Raw genomic sequence first — 13,361 nt, 5'->3', positions numbered from 1 at the left:
ATAATGCAGAGGATTTTCACAAGGTTGCTGTTGACGCATATCCCACGGTAGTTATTGGGGTCAAATTTGTCTCCACTTTTGTGGATAGGGGTGATCAGTCTGTGGTTCCAAATATTGGGGAATATGCCAGAGCTAAGGTTGATGTTAAAGAGTTTAACATCATTAAAAAAATGAAAATTGAGAGAGAGAATTGAAATTGAATTGAGATAAAGAGAGAGAGGAAGTTCCTCCCTCTTCCAGATGTGACACATATTTCAGTGAGGTAAAGAAGCAGCTATAGACTGTGCAGCTGTATAAATATGAACATTCATTAATCATAATAAATGAAAACAACAGCCCAGGATAATGTAAACTGTCAAAAAGAACTACAAGAAGTTAGGCAGACAATTCACAATTAATTTAATTTCAATCCCCGTTGTCTCAGTCCCTAGCCAGAATGTATCAACAATGAATTCAGCATGTTACCTTTCTAATTGTACAACCACTAATGTTAATGCAAAGAATGTTACATTGTATCAGATGCAAGGCCGTCTTCTATAAAAGACCCCTAAGATTTGAGGGATCATATAATTAGCCTACTCTATTCTGACACCTGGTGGTGAAACATGATCACATTAATTCACACCATTAACTCCATAGCAAAGACATTGTGAATAGATGGACAAAGTAACAAACAATGATGGTTAAATATAAATCAGAGAAAATACTCGTGACAATAATTGTGTTGTTTGGAGTTTGAGGCGCTGCTGTGACAGCCCAAGCCTCTCGCACCGCCCCCGCTCTCGCCTGGACAGCAGCTAGTGATAAACGCCGTAAGAAATAATAGCGCCATCTGCTGGCAGTAGCGCTACCCCCTCTCATGTCACTCAACTAAAACAATACGGAAGTTGCACAGAACTCTGCCTGTCAACAAGAAAGACGACAGAAAGGGTAAGGTTGCTAATTTAGTTGTTACAGGCATTTCTATACATCATGTATCGCCGTTTGTAATGTATATGTTCACCAGAGTGTTTGTAGATATATTTGAATGTTTTTTGTCGCGTGGCACGTTCAGGAAACGTTACAAGGAAGAAGTTAGTTAGTTAAGCCAGCGTTAGCATTAGCATGCTAGCCGCACAACACAGACAGGGCGAGAGAGCGAAGCAGCTGCTGCTTTACCCTTCCTCTTCAAGGAAGTTTGCGGGGGCGAGGATCCAGGAGGCCTAGATAAGTCTGGTGTGAATTATTTCAGCTCACCTGGAGTTAAAATGCTATAGAAAATCACTTAATTGAAAACCTCAAGCATTTTTGTGGTTAGAATAAGGATTGGCTTGCTGGTAAATCATCGCTACAACATAACATCATTAGCTTGCGAGGCAGGAAATTGCTGTGTATGTGTTCTCGATACAAATAGATCGGCATAACCTCAACAGTGCTTAGCTAGCTAAACCGAACTACCTTAAATGCCTTGCTGTCGTATCTAAAGGGTAAGGAAAGTACATTTCTGTATGTTGTTTGAAAGTAATTCTCTCCTGCTCCTGTAACAATGTAGCCTGGTCCCAGATCACTCTTATGGTCCTTTGTGTGTGTGTGTGTGTGTGTGTGTGTGTGTGTGTGTGTGTGTGTGTGGGGCGGGAGTTGACAAGACATCACAAACAGATCTGGGACCAGGCTAGTCAAAATAACCCTTTATGTTGAATAGGTTTTATCTTTTTATTTTCTTAGATTGTCTTACTGAAAGACACATCAGTGACGATGGGGTCATTCTGCAAGGAGGACTGAGGGATCTGACCTAGATGTTTTTCTATTCTACTTTTCTTTCTTTTCAACTCTTCTTTCTCTTTCATGAGCACCTGTATTTCAGAGGAGCACTATCATCAGAATGACTGCCCCTTTCAACCTTTGTGTCCTCAACGTTTTGTTTGTAACTGGTGAGTTTTATTATGAATGTGTGTGTGTCTGTCCATCTGAAGATGTCTATTACAAACAGTTCTTTTTGTAAGTGTGTAGCTAGTTTCAACTGTCAACTGCACCACATACAAATACCAGTCAGATCTTTAGTAATGCCCTGTTCAGACCTGCATAACTCAGTTTTTCCTGTTGATCCACAGCCTACAGCAGCCTGGAGTTAGCCTCCAGTACTGGTAAGATAACTACCCCCCCCGCCCCAAACAGTAATTGTAAGAATCAGTTGTGGCACAACCCGTTCTGTCACATTTTTTGTCACGCTCAAATATTGAAATGCGTTTTGTCTTGTTGATACTACTGGGAGTCCTCTAGACAGTCCATATACCAATATTATGAGTTGGCTAAATCAAGGTTATGAAGAGAAGGTCCTGCTAATATTCTGTTACAGTCGACTCCTGTTAAGTGCCCTTTGAATAAGTGCAAACTCTGTTGGAAGTGCACTACAGCTCCATTATTTTTTAACTGTGCCTGATGTGGTTTTGGTTTAGTGTGCATGTTGTGGTATAGTGCACGGTGTCTCAACAGTTTCAGCACCAAGCCGTTGCATTTATCAGGGTCATATTTAGTAGGGCACACCGCAGCAAAACATTTTGAAACAGAAAGCTAAAATCCAAATTTTTATTGGACAAGTTTAGGTAGCACCTGCCTATTTCACTCCTGTTTTCTCCCTAATGAACACAACCCAGGAGTCTAAAGTATTGCACTATCCTTCTCTCTTCCAGCTCATTGTGGACAATCTCCCCAAGTCCTGGAAGCCCCGAGGGGAGAGATCAGAAGCTCCGTCCACCACAGCTGGTCCTACCGCCCACGGCCGCTCAACTGTAGTTGGATTATCAAGGCACACGTAGGAGAGCCCGTTATCCTCAGGTAATGTCTGCCCACTCACTGTCTTATCCCTCCAGGGGCTTATTCGCTGGGGTCAGGGTGCAACGTTTGTCCCTCAACTACCTCTAGTCTTTAACCCTCTTGGCACTTGGTTAGATCTGAAGGGATTGGGTAGGTGTTAGAAATAGGATGGAAATTCCATCAAGACTCTCAGTGGACAAGGTGACACGACTAATATGTTGTTTAGTTATACTTATCCAATACCTTCAGATTGACACTTCCTCGGGGGCAGGGAGTAGAGGTTGTGACTGGACCTCAGAAAGGTCACATCATGCGAAGAACATGGCTTCATAGCCAAATCATTTTGTTTTTGATCATTTGCTCACTGTTTGTTTGTTTGTATCTCTTTTCACCCGTCGCTCTTTTAGTTTCTCCCAGTTTTCTACACGCTGTAAGAAGGAATGGGTCTCGGTGACATCATCAACTGGCAAGCCCATTACCTTTTGTGGTTCCGACCTGCCAAAGCCCATGGAGTTGATGGGGGGGAACATTACAGTGACGCACCACTTCCTGCCACACTTATTCCCCGTCTCTGCGTTCTGCCTTGGCTACATCAGAGGTATGGTGGTATCACTTGTTAATCATGAGAAAGGACATAGTAAACTAGTTTTAACCATATTTGAGGACCAGGAATTATAATATAGCTAAAAGGAATATAAACTCTCCTCCCTCTTCCACCATTTCCCCCTGTTCATCTCTCTTGCCCTCTTGGTCTCTCTCCCACTCCTCTCTCTCTCTCTCTCTCTCTAGACTCTGGTGAATGTCCGGTGGTGGACTTTGAGTGTTTGGGCGGGCGCTGCCTGCCCCTGTCCTGGCGCTGTAACGGCCGGACTGAGTGTCTGGGTGAAGGGATGGGGCTGGGAACAGACGAGCAGGACTGTGACGGAGAGATCGAGATCCTGGATCCTGAGCAGGACAAAGTAGTGGTGACCACCACCACACCAGAGTCCTACATAGAGAGGGAGGGGGAGACAGGAAGAGAGAAGAACGGGGGGAGGGATTGGGAAACGGCACCGGTTGAGGTGGAGAAAGAGGAGAAGGAAGTAGAGAAGGATGGGGACTACACCAAGGTAAAGGAGCCAGATAATCCTATAGAGGACTACTGGGAGTTCCTGCCTCGTAAACTCCCCAGCCCCCAGCCTCACAGAGCCCACCCCGGTGTGACCCGGGCTCCCATCGAGTGGCCGTGTGGCGGCCTCCTCCAAACCTTCTATGGGACGTTCGCCCCTCCTTCCATCAATGGCCCCTCTCTGTTCTGTGTGTGGACCCTGGACCCCCAGGACTCCAGGCCTCTGAAGCTGGACCTGCAGCTGCTGGAACTGGGGCCTGGAGACACGGTCACCATCACCAACAGACAGCAGGGCACCGGGGAACTCATCAAAACTGTAAGTGTTAGTGGAGCTGGGTATGTGTTTAATACAAGTTTCCCCTAACAGACTGATACAGGGTCATATATTTTTTCATTCCCCTAGGATTGGGAATTTGTCATCTGTCACAATACTGTCCAGTTCTGTTACCCAAGTTAATTTACTCAATCTAATCACCCTATCCCTTTTCCTCTCTGACAGATCACCAGCGAGTCCAGTTACAAGGCCATCCAGGTCGAGTCCCGGACCGGCCTTCTCTCCCTGACCTATCGCACGCTCCCCGGCTCGGTGGGGCTGGGCTTCAACGCCACCTACCGTGTCGGGGGCTACTGCCCCCCCTGGGAGGGTAAATGTGGGGGTGCCGCGGGGGGCTGCTACACCCAGGAACAGAAGTGTGACGGGCGCTGGGACTGTCCTGAGACGGGGCATGACGAGGCGGGATGCAGGGGGTGCCCCATTGACCAGTTTGCCTGCGGAGGGGTGGGGCAGCGGGCGGTGCTGGCGGGTCATAACTTCATAGGGCGTTCTGTGTGCTTCCCTGCCAAGGAGAGGTGTAACTACCAGCTGTACTGTGCTGACGGGAGCGACGAAAAAGACTGTACCATATGTCAACCTGGGACCTTCCACTGCGACAGCAACAGGTAGCGAATAGGGGTGTGTGTGTTTTGATATGTGTGTGTGCACGCATTACTGTATGATATTTTGGTTTGATGTGTGTGTGTTTTGGTTTTTGTGGGTGAGAAATCACCACCCTGACGGTGTGTTTCTCTTCCCCAGATGTGTGTTTGAGAGCTGGAGTTGTGACGGCCAGGTGGACTGTAAGGACGGGACAGACGAGATGAACTGCACCATGACCCTGCCTCGAAAGGTCATCACCGCGGCAACCGTGGGCAGCCTGGTCTGTGGGCTGCTGCTGGTCATCGCTATGGGCTGTACCTGCAAGCTCTACTCACTGCGGACCCGCGAATACAGGTACCCCTTATTCACCTCACACCTCAGCTTTACGCCTGTTGATGCTTCACCAAAATACACCAAAAAATCACAACAAATGATCTTGATCTGTGTCCAGAATACCAAGAAATATCTCTGTCCAAACCAACGTTTATTGTGTTGGACCGGACCCCCATGTATGTGTTGAGATGTTTCTGCCTTGTTTCTCTCCTGCAGTATGTTTGCGCCAATCAGCCGCCAGGAGGCGGAGCTAATCCAGCAGCAGGCCCCTCCCTCCTATGGTCAATTGATCGCCCAGGGCATCATCCCTCCTGTGGAGGACTTCCCCACAGAGAACCCCAATGAGGTGAGCGCACAGATCTAGAATCAGCTAACCCTCTCCCAATCCTCATCCTAACCATTATTGTGGAAAATGCTAAACTGACATTGGATCAGAAACTAAAGGCAACTGTGTCCCTCTGTGATTAGAGCACAATGAATGGAAGGTCTCAAACAACTGACAACTTGAGATATTTCCATTCTTGGGTGTCCTTCCTTTACAAGGGAATCTTCCAGTCGATTTGAAAGGTCCTCAGTACGTCCCTATGTCTTCTGACTGTTCACCACTAGCCTTGTTTATCCTACTACCTACCAGCTCCACTGAATCACTCCATTATCAGCATGCACTACTACATAAATACTGTTCTTAGATCAGTGTCCAGGGGCAACCTTATCCTACTCTTAACGGGAGAGGAGAGACCCACTCATAGATCCTATCAATGCTCCTTCATAATATGAATAGCCGGTGCATATTCAAATTGGATTTAGAAATGAAATTACTCCACTCCATTGATTGCTTTACAAGGGCATCCCGTTAACCTACAGTAGATTGGAACATAGACTAGCCTTGTATCTCCTACTTACCAGAAGCACTGTTGTCTCAGAAGGTTCAGTCAGACCCTCCTGAATGATTCCATTACACTCAGGCTGAATCACGCTGTGCTATGGCAGCATCAGGAGGGTGTTATCTCATATATTTGAGTTACACTGGTGCCTGTAGGAGTACTGATCTAGGCTCAGTCTAGCCTTCTAGATCAAAATGAATAGTATTATACGGCCAGGGGGGACCTGATCCTAGAGCTGTGTGACAGCAATAGCAGGAGCGTGATCTGATAGATTGAGTTACACCAGACAACACAATGGAGCCCCTCACTACACCATAGTCTGATTAGCTGCTGTAGACAGCTGAAGGAGGGAACGAGGGTTAACTAAAACAATGTGCTCTCTGTGTTCAGTGTGGTGGCTTTGTTTAATGGTCCCCTCAAAGAGTGGTCTAATTCAAATAATAAGCTCATTATCGTTTCATGATGGTAAGTCATCTTATTAGTATAGCACTCTTTAAATACAACTGAAATCTCAAGGTGGTCACCTTTTTTTTCTTGTGCTCTTTCTTCTCTCTGCTCATCTATTTCTCTCTCTCTCTCTCTCTCTCTCGCTCTTGCTCTATCAGTCTTCCTCTCTTTCTCTGAGAGGTTTTCTCCAGCTTCTCAGACAGGATACTTCTAACTCTCCACGACGCCGACGCCGTCCCCGATTCATCCGCCGGGCTGTCCGTCGCATGCGGAGATGGGGCCTAATCCCCAGATCCACCTCCAGGCCCTCCCAGCCATCCAGCTCTGCCCCCCAGCAGACAGAGGCCCCTTCCACTGGTGTGGATCCCAGTCAATCAACTCCCGCCACCACCTCATTGGCTGTGGAAGCCGTCAATCTGCCATTGCCCCAGAAACTAGGCTTGCTCCCACAGACAGTGCAGTACCAGCCACCACCACCTCCCCACTTCCTTCCTCCACCCACTCTACTCCCTCCACCCATTGTCTCTACCCCAGCCAACCCCCAGAGCCCTCCGGTGGCTGTCCCCCCCACCCCCAGCAGCCCCTCCCTAGCCTCTCTCTTCCACTCTTTGGGGCGCACTATCTCTCGCTTCCGCTCCTCCCCTTCCTCCTCCCCCACCAACTCTCTGCCCCTCTCCACATCCCCCTCTTTCTCTTCCTCCTCTTCGGAGGATGAGGTGCTACTTATCCCCCTCTCCGAGGACACAACCCCAGAGGACGACGTGCCCCTGCTGACACTCGACCCCTGACCTTATCCAACACCCCTTCCCTAAATGATGACTCAAGCACAGGAGCACTGCAAGGCTCCCTCTCTCTCTCTCTCTTTCTCTCTCTCTCTCTCTCTCTCTCTCTCTCTCTCTCTCTCTCTCTCTCTTTCTCTCTCTTTCTCTCTCTCCCTCTCTCTCTCTTTCTCTTTCTCTCTCTTTCTCTCTCTCTCTCTCTCTGTGCTGGTCTGGTGCCTTGGAATTGCATTGGGTTGGATGGTTTGAACTGACTAAAGGAATCTAATATTCAATGCTTTTATGTTATTGAGTGTGGAAACTCCTAGAGAAAGTATGTGTATTTGTATTTGTGTGTGTGTGTAGTGTATTTGTGTACTGGATGTGCACTTATCCAGATATAGTCTGAAAGAGGTGAACTTTGCACAGAAAATCTCCCCACGCCACCCTCATGGTCTAATTAAGCAATTCGGCACCTCTGGGGTTTGTGTTATATGGCCAATATACTACGGCTAAGGGCTGTTCTTATGCAGGACGCAACGCAGAGTGCCTGGATACAGCCCTTAGCCGTGGTATATTGGCCATATAACAAAAACCCCAGAGGTTCATTATTGCTATTATAAACTGGTTATTAACGTAATTAGAGCAGTAGAAATAAATGTTTTGTAATACCCGTGGTATTCGATCTGATATACCACAGCTTTCAGCCAATCAGCGATCAGGGCTCAAACCACCCAGTTTATAATATAGAATTTACTTTCAAATGAATGATTGGTTTTAACACATGAAAGACTTCATGTCTTTGGGTGACAGCATATGTGTGACTGCATCATGTGAGGGTGAGCATATGGGGGCCATTGTAAGGATATGGTAGATGTCCCGTGTAGACACTATTCCATGTATAGTTGTCATCCCCCATTTAAGTGCCTTTTCAGAAGCTTGCTACAGTTGATGAATTTGAATGATGACACACATACTGTACACACTGTCCCAGATATGTAGACAAAAAGGAACACCCACCTTCTCACACACAGACTGTGTTTTATATTGCTTTCATAATGGAGAAATTGCATGTCAATTCTGCAAGCTGGCAATAATTTTTGGGGACCCTCCTGGTTATTGTACGTATGGCATAACTGACGTGTATTGTTTGCGTATGCACTTGCAAGTGTGATGTATGAATGTTTTATAATGTCGTTCTCAAGTAGACAAATTGTGTCTCGGCTCACAAGACAATCTCTCTTGGTGCCTGAGGTTGGGTTAGACCTGTGAAGTGCACCGAAGACGAGGCCCCCCAGGGCCCACAGTCACAACAACGCCGACTTAAATTCTCAGCCCTTTGTGAATGGAATCCACTCTACCACACTTTGACACAATGAACATATAGCAAATGCAGAGACTTTTTAGTCTGCCATTTTTACATAGTATCTTTTATTAGTTTTTCCGCTTTTATCCTCCAGAGATGTACTTAAAAAAAAATCTTAAATTGTTGTTCTGTTTACCTGGGTTGTACTGAATGTATTCAATTAAACATAGTGGTTGGAGGAGGATGATATGTTTAAAACTTGCAATGTAGTGATAAGGTTGGAGAGAGAGTGATTTTACTAGGGTCTATTTCACTGTACATAGCAAAGATGTGGACAAATCCACGGAGATTAAACAATTTGCACTTTTACTTGGACTCTAGCCTTGATTGTGTTTAAGAAAGAGAGATGTGTGAAATAAATAAAAAGGCAATCTTAGGAAAAGCAGAGAAGAGCTGGCATTTTTCCATGAGGAGGTTGTCAGTGCCATTTGTTCTCTGTCTCCTGGGAATGTATCAAAGACATGTGACGTCCATTTCTCCAGAAGACCCCTGGGGTGCCATGACAATTCAAGTGGATTAAATACCTGGGTGTCAAAGCAAGATGAGGGATAGACCAGTGCAGAGAAATGGTTGCGACTTTTGAAGAGCTAGAAGAAGAATGGAGTCGGGGGGGGAGTCATGCAGTTTACTGATAAAGATGAAATGTAGGACATTCAGCTCTCGGTTTTGGACGGCATCGGCGCGAGGCTGAGGCAACTACGTGCATCAGTGACCATTAGTGACCAAGTGGACTGTGAAAATGCAGTAGTTGGCCAGAGATATGGATTTCTCTCCAAAATCACTGAATGACTCCATTATCATCAGCCTACTCTTAACGGGAGAGGAGAGAACCACTCATAGACCCTATCAATGCTCCTTCTCTTTCCCCACAATTCATTTAGGATTCTCTTGTAGCCTGTCATATATCTACAGATGATGTCAAGGGAGGCTGCTGAGGGGAGGACGGCTCATAATAATGGCCAGAACGGAGCAAATGGAATGGCATCAAACACATGGACACCATGTGTTTGATGTATTTGATACCATGCCACCTATTCCACTCCAGCCATTACCACAAGCCCGTCCTCCCCAATTATGGTGCCACCAACCTCCTGTGGCTGATGTCATACTGACGTCACTCCTATAGATCCCATCTCTTTCATCTCTTCCCCAGATGTGACTCCTGTGGAGGGGCTATGATTATGGCTTCACCCCTCTCCCTCAGCAGGCCATGGGTGTGGATGATAGTGGTGGTGGTGGTGGGCATATGGCTTCCTGGTGCTCTAGAGAAATGTATCTTTGATGAGGTTCGGCAGTCAGTCACAGTGGTCACCACAGCCACTGATCAACGTGGACCTCACCCTAAAATCACCGGGCCACAAACTCACAAGTTCAGAGGATACGGATGAATCTAGAAGTCAGACTCGCCCTGGAGACATAACTTCACCTCAACATCCTCCATCCCAGAGACGCAACAGAAAGCTCAGCGAGCTGGCTCCACCCACACACCCTCCACAGCCAATTAGGATCCACACCTGGGTTCAGCGGGAGAGCCCTGCCCTGTCTCACGTGGAGAGAGAGAGAGACTGGAGCTAGCAGTCAGGGAGGCTGTTAGCATCGTGTCCAGCTTACTGTCAGGTTAACAAGACGCGAGTGTCTTTGTTAGCCGTGTGTTTTGTGTTGTTGTTTATTTACTGTTGATTGACTGTTAGATCGTATTATGTGTACGATTGGTTTTGTTAATGAATGTTAGTGTTATTTTGTGTCATTGCATGTTTGTGAGCGTGTTGATATGTGTTAATGGTGGTGATCATTTCTAAAATATCTGTTCCTACAGTGAACAGCGTCCCTGGTCGTCTGTTGCTCAGCAGAGACATCAACAAGTACTGTGAATTCATCTGGAGGAATGCCAGCCCTGCCAACAGGTCTGACTTATATATATATAAAGTCTTGTCTAAGAATTCTGTACTGTATATCTGCTTATCTACTACTATAGCGTGCCAAAGTATGAGTCATAATACCTATAAATCCTAGCGGTCAAACAAGGAAATGGTTCCAATAGTTTTTCCACCATACATTTTTGAAACACTTAAAATAGGGGCTGTGTTGCGTGTAGGCTTACCCTGGTGTGATGTTTTGATAACTGTGTAAATCTCTTTAGGACAAGGTGACTTTTAAACCCCCCCAAAAATGAAATGCTAATTAACTGCTAATGTCGCTATCATACAGAACTACAAATGCCCGTCTCAAGCGTCACGTCACTCCAGGGCCATGGTGGTCTGGATGAGACTGCTGAATCGAGGCAAAGGTAAGAATCTCTTGATTAACGATCTAATGTTAGCTAAATTTAGTAATTAATAAGTTGGCTACATTTCTTTAAATTGACAGTTCTGGCACCGAGACTTTAACAACTAGGGGGAAAATCAAACTAAGGGACCTTAGATTAGTGTCTAATGTGTCACTGTGTCTCTTTCTCACTCTCCACACATATCCTAGCCCAGTGTGTTGGCCTATGCAGTGCACTGGCAGACCTCTGGCTGGACTGGTGGTCATCTGTAGAGACAGACTGAATGGGGAGGGATACAGCCACCAAGGCACCTTGCTGGTGACAATAACAGTGTGTATGTGTCACAGCAGGATGGTGAGGGGAGGACGGAAACCATGTGTTTGATAGCATTCCATTCATTCTGTTCCAGCCATTAGTATCGAGCCATTACTATGAGCCTGTCCTCCCCAATTCAGGTGCCACCAGCTGCGTGTGTGTGTGTGTGTGTGTGTGTGTGTGTGCATGGGTGTGTGTATATAATAACTGTTTTGCTCTCTCCAGACAGTGAGTTTCTCCAAAGAACTATACAGCACCTGGAGAGACTGTTTCCTCTCCTCCTAACGTCAGTAACCTTGCTTGTGTTGTTTTAAGAGATATGTTATACTGTATTACAAGGCTATCTTTCTTTTATTGTTACTTTATGCTTTTCACCGTGTTTCCTTTGGCCATGGGATGGTAGGCCTTTTTGATTTTCATTACGGTTTTGTATTGTCTAGGTTTTGTCATGTTGTTTTCTATCATACTGTGTTGTGTTGTGTAGTTGAGTCATCCTGTGTTGTTGTGTTGTGTAGCTGGGGTGGGCTGCTCCCCTCTGGGGTCAGGTGACCAACACAGATGAGACATGTCAGGTGAGGATCTACAGCCAATCAGTGATGTTTATGAATCTAGCAACGTTTTAAAGGCTGCTCACTAAGAGACTAAGCCAGTTTGCAAAATCTAAAATCAATGTAAATTTTTTAGCAAGCTAGCTTCATACTTTTTTCTGACATGCCGGCCACGAGAGTTTTACATGTGACTACAATTTGCATTGAATTGTGGGTCATATCAACCTCGCAAGTGACCAAAGTTATTCACTTGCTCCCTCGAGCTAAATTGAGGGCCGAAGGGGCAACGTTAGTGAATTGGACCTCCACTTAAGATGGTAATCAAACTGCATCCGGTTTCAACGTGGAATCCCCAGAGGGAAAGTGGATAGTGTAAGGGCTGAGGGGGTAAAAATAACGTGTTTGGACTGCAGCCCTGGTCTCTACTGACCCTGAGCTGGGAGGACCACTTGAGAACCTGGTATGGACTGACCCTGCCATCTATACACACATTCTATTATACCCTATCCTTAACCCTATTAGCTACTTTCCTCTAACCCTGACCTTAACCCTTTAACCTAACTCCTAATCTTAACCCTAACCCCTTACACCTAGCCTAGCTAACGTTAGCCAGCTAGTGGTTGAGTGTATTAAAAATATTACATTTTCTTGAGACAGTATGTCTGGGCATAGGTAGACATTGCAATTGCATTTTATGCACATTCTATAATGATAGGCTATTCAACAACTGTCGGTACAAACTTTGAGGAAATTATGATGTAAATAAAAAGGTTTTTGCACTACCTCGCCTTAAAAAATAGCACTACACCACTGGCCTTCACCCTCCTGAAATACCAGTTACACCATACTCACATACTCTTTCATGAGATGCTTGTGTGGTCTTACTATTCACATTTAGCGGATAGTACTGAGGTTCATTACTATTTTCACAACAACATTCTCACACTTTGTTCTCTTTCTCTCCTCTCCTCTACTAGAAACTACATCCAGGGAGAGGAGAGGAGTCTGTCCTCTTACTGGGAGTCCAGGGTACTGCAGGGTTCCATCATGGCTGCTGCATAGGGAGAGCCAGCTATGGTACGGTTCAACTCAATCAACCTTGCACCCCTCCAGGACACTGGCTGGAGGGGGCCGAGCACAGAGCCTGGTGTGGGGATAGAGTAAGGGACACTGGCTGGAGGGGGCCGAGCACAGAGCCTGGTGTGGGGATAGAGTAAGGGACACTGGCTGGAGGGGGCCGAGCACAGAGCCTGGTGTGGGGATAGAGTAAGGGACACTGGCTGGAGGGGGCCGAGCACAGAGCCTGGTGTGGGGATAGAGTAAGGGACACTGGCTGGAGGGGCCGAGCACAGAGCCTGGTGTGGGGATAGAGTAAGGGACACTGGCTGGAGGGGGCCGAGCACAGAGCCTGGTGTGGGGATAGAGTAAGGGACACTGGCTGGAGGGGGCCGAGCACAGAGCCTGGTGTGGGGATAGAGTAAGGGACACTGGCTGGAGGGGGCCGAGCACAGAGCCTGGTGTGGGGATAGAGTAAGGGACACTGGCTGGAGGGGGTCGAGCACAGAGCCTGGTGTGGGGATAGAGTTAGGGACAACCGCTGGATAGTTTTTTGTAGTTGTTTTTAGGG

The 13,361-nt window shown here is 46.5% G+C and overlaps 1 protein-coding gene across 2 annotated transcripts; it reads left to right on the top strand.

Annotated features, from left to right (window-relative positions):
- Window positions 1–825: 825 nt before the first annotated feature.
- Window positions 826–8,914, top strand: lrp10 (low density lipoprotein receptor-related protein 10). Of its 2 annotated transcripts, none has more exons than XM_014156130.2 (10): window positions 826–930; window positions 1,705–1,910; window positions 2,091–2,123; window positions 2,670–2,814; window positions 3,201–3,391; window positions 3,583–4,217; window positions 4,401–4,840; window positions 4,977–5,171; window positions 5,367–5,496; window positions 6,640–8,914. In XM_014156130.2, the coding sequence occupies exons 2-10, from the start codon at window positions 1,862–1,864 to the stop codon at window positions 7,267–7,269; spliced, it is 2,448 nt and encodes an 815-aa protein (XP_014011605.1). In that variant the 5' UTR covers window positions 826–930; window positions 1,705–1,861; the 3' UTR covers window positions 7,270–8,914. The 2 variants fall into 2 exon arrangements, with proteins under 2 accessions (XP_014011605.1, XP_014011606.1); XM_014156131.2 differs by lacking the exon at window positions 826–930 and adding an exon at window positions 983–1,466.
- Window positions 8,915–13,361: the final 4,447 nt, after the last annotated feature.

This window comes from Salmo salar, chromosome ssa18 (genome assembly GCF_905237065.1).
Source record: "Salmo salar chromosome ssa18, Ssal_v3.1, whole genome shotgun sequence".
Lineage (NCBI taxonomy): Eukaryota > Metazoa > Chordata > Actinopteri > Salmoniformes > Salmonidae > Salmo > Salmo salar.
Note: the sequence above shows the minus strand (reverse complement) of the source record. Positions and strands in the feature narration are given on the sequence as shown.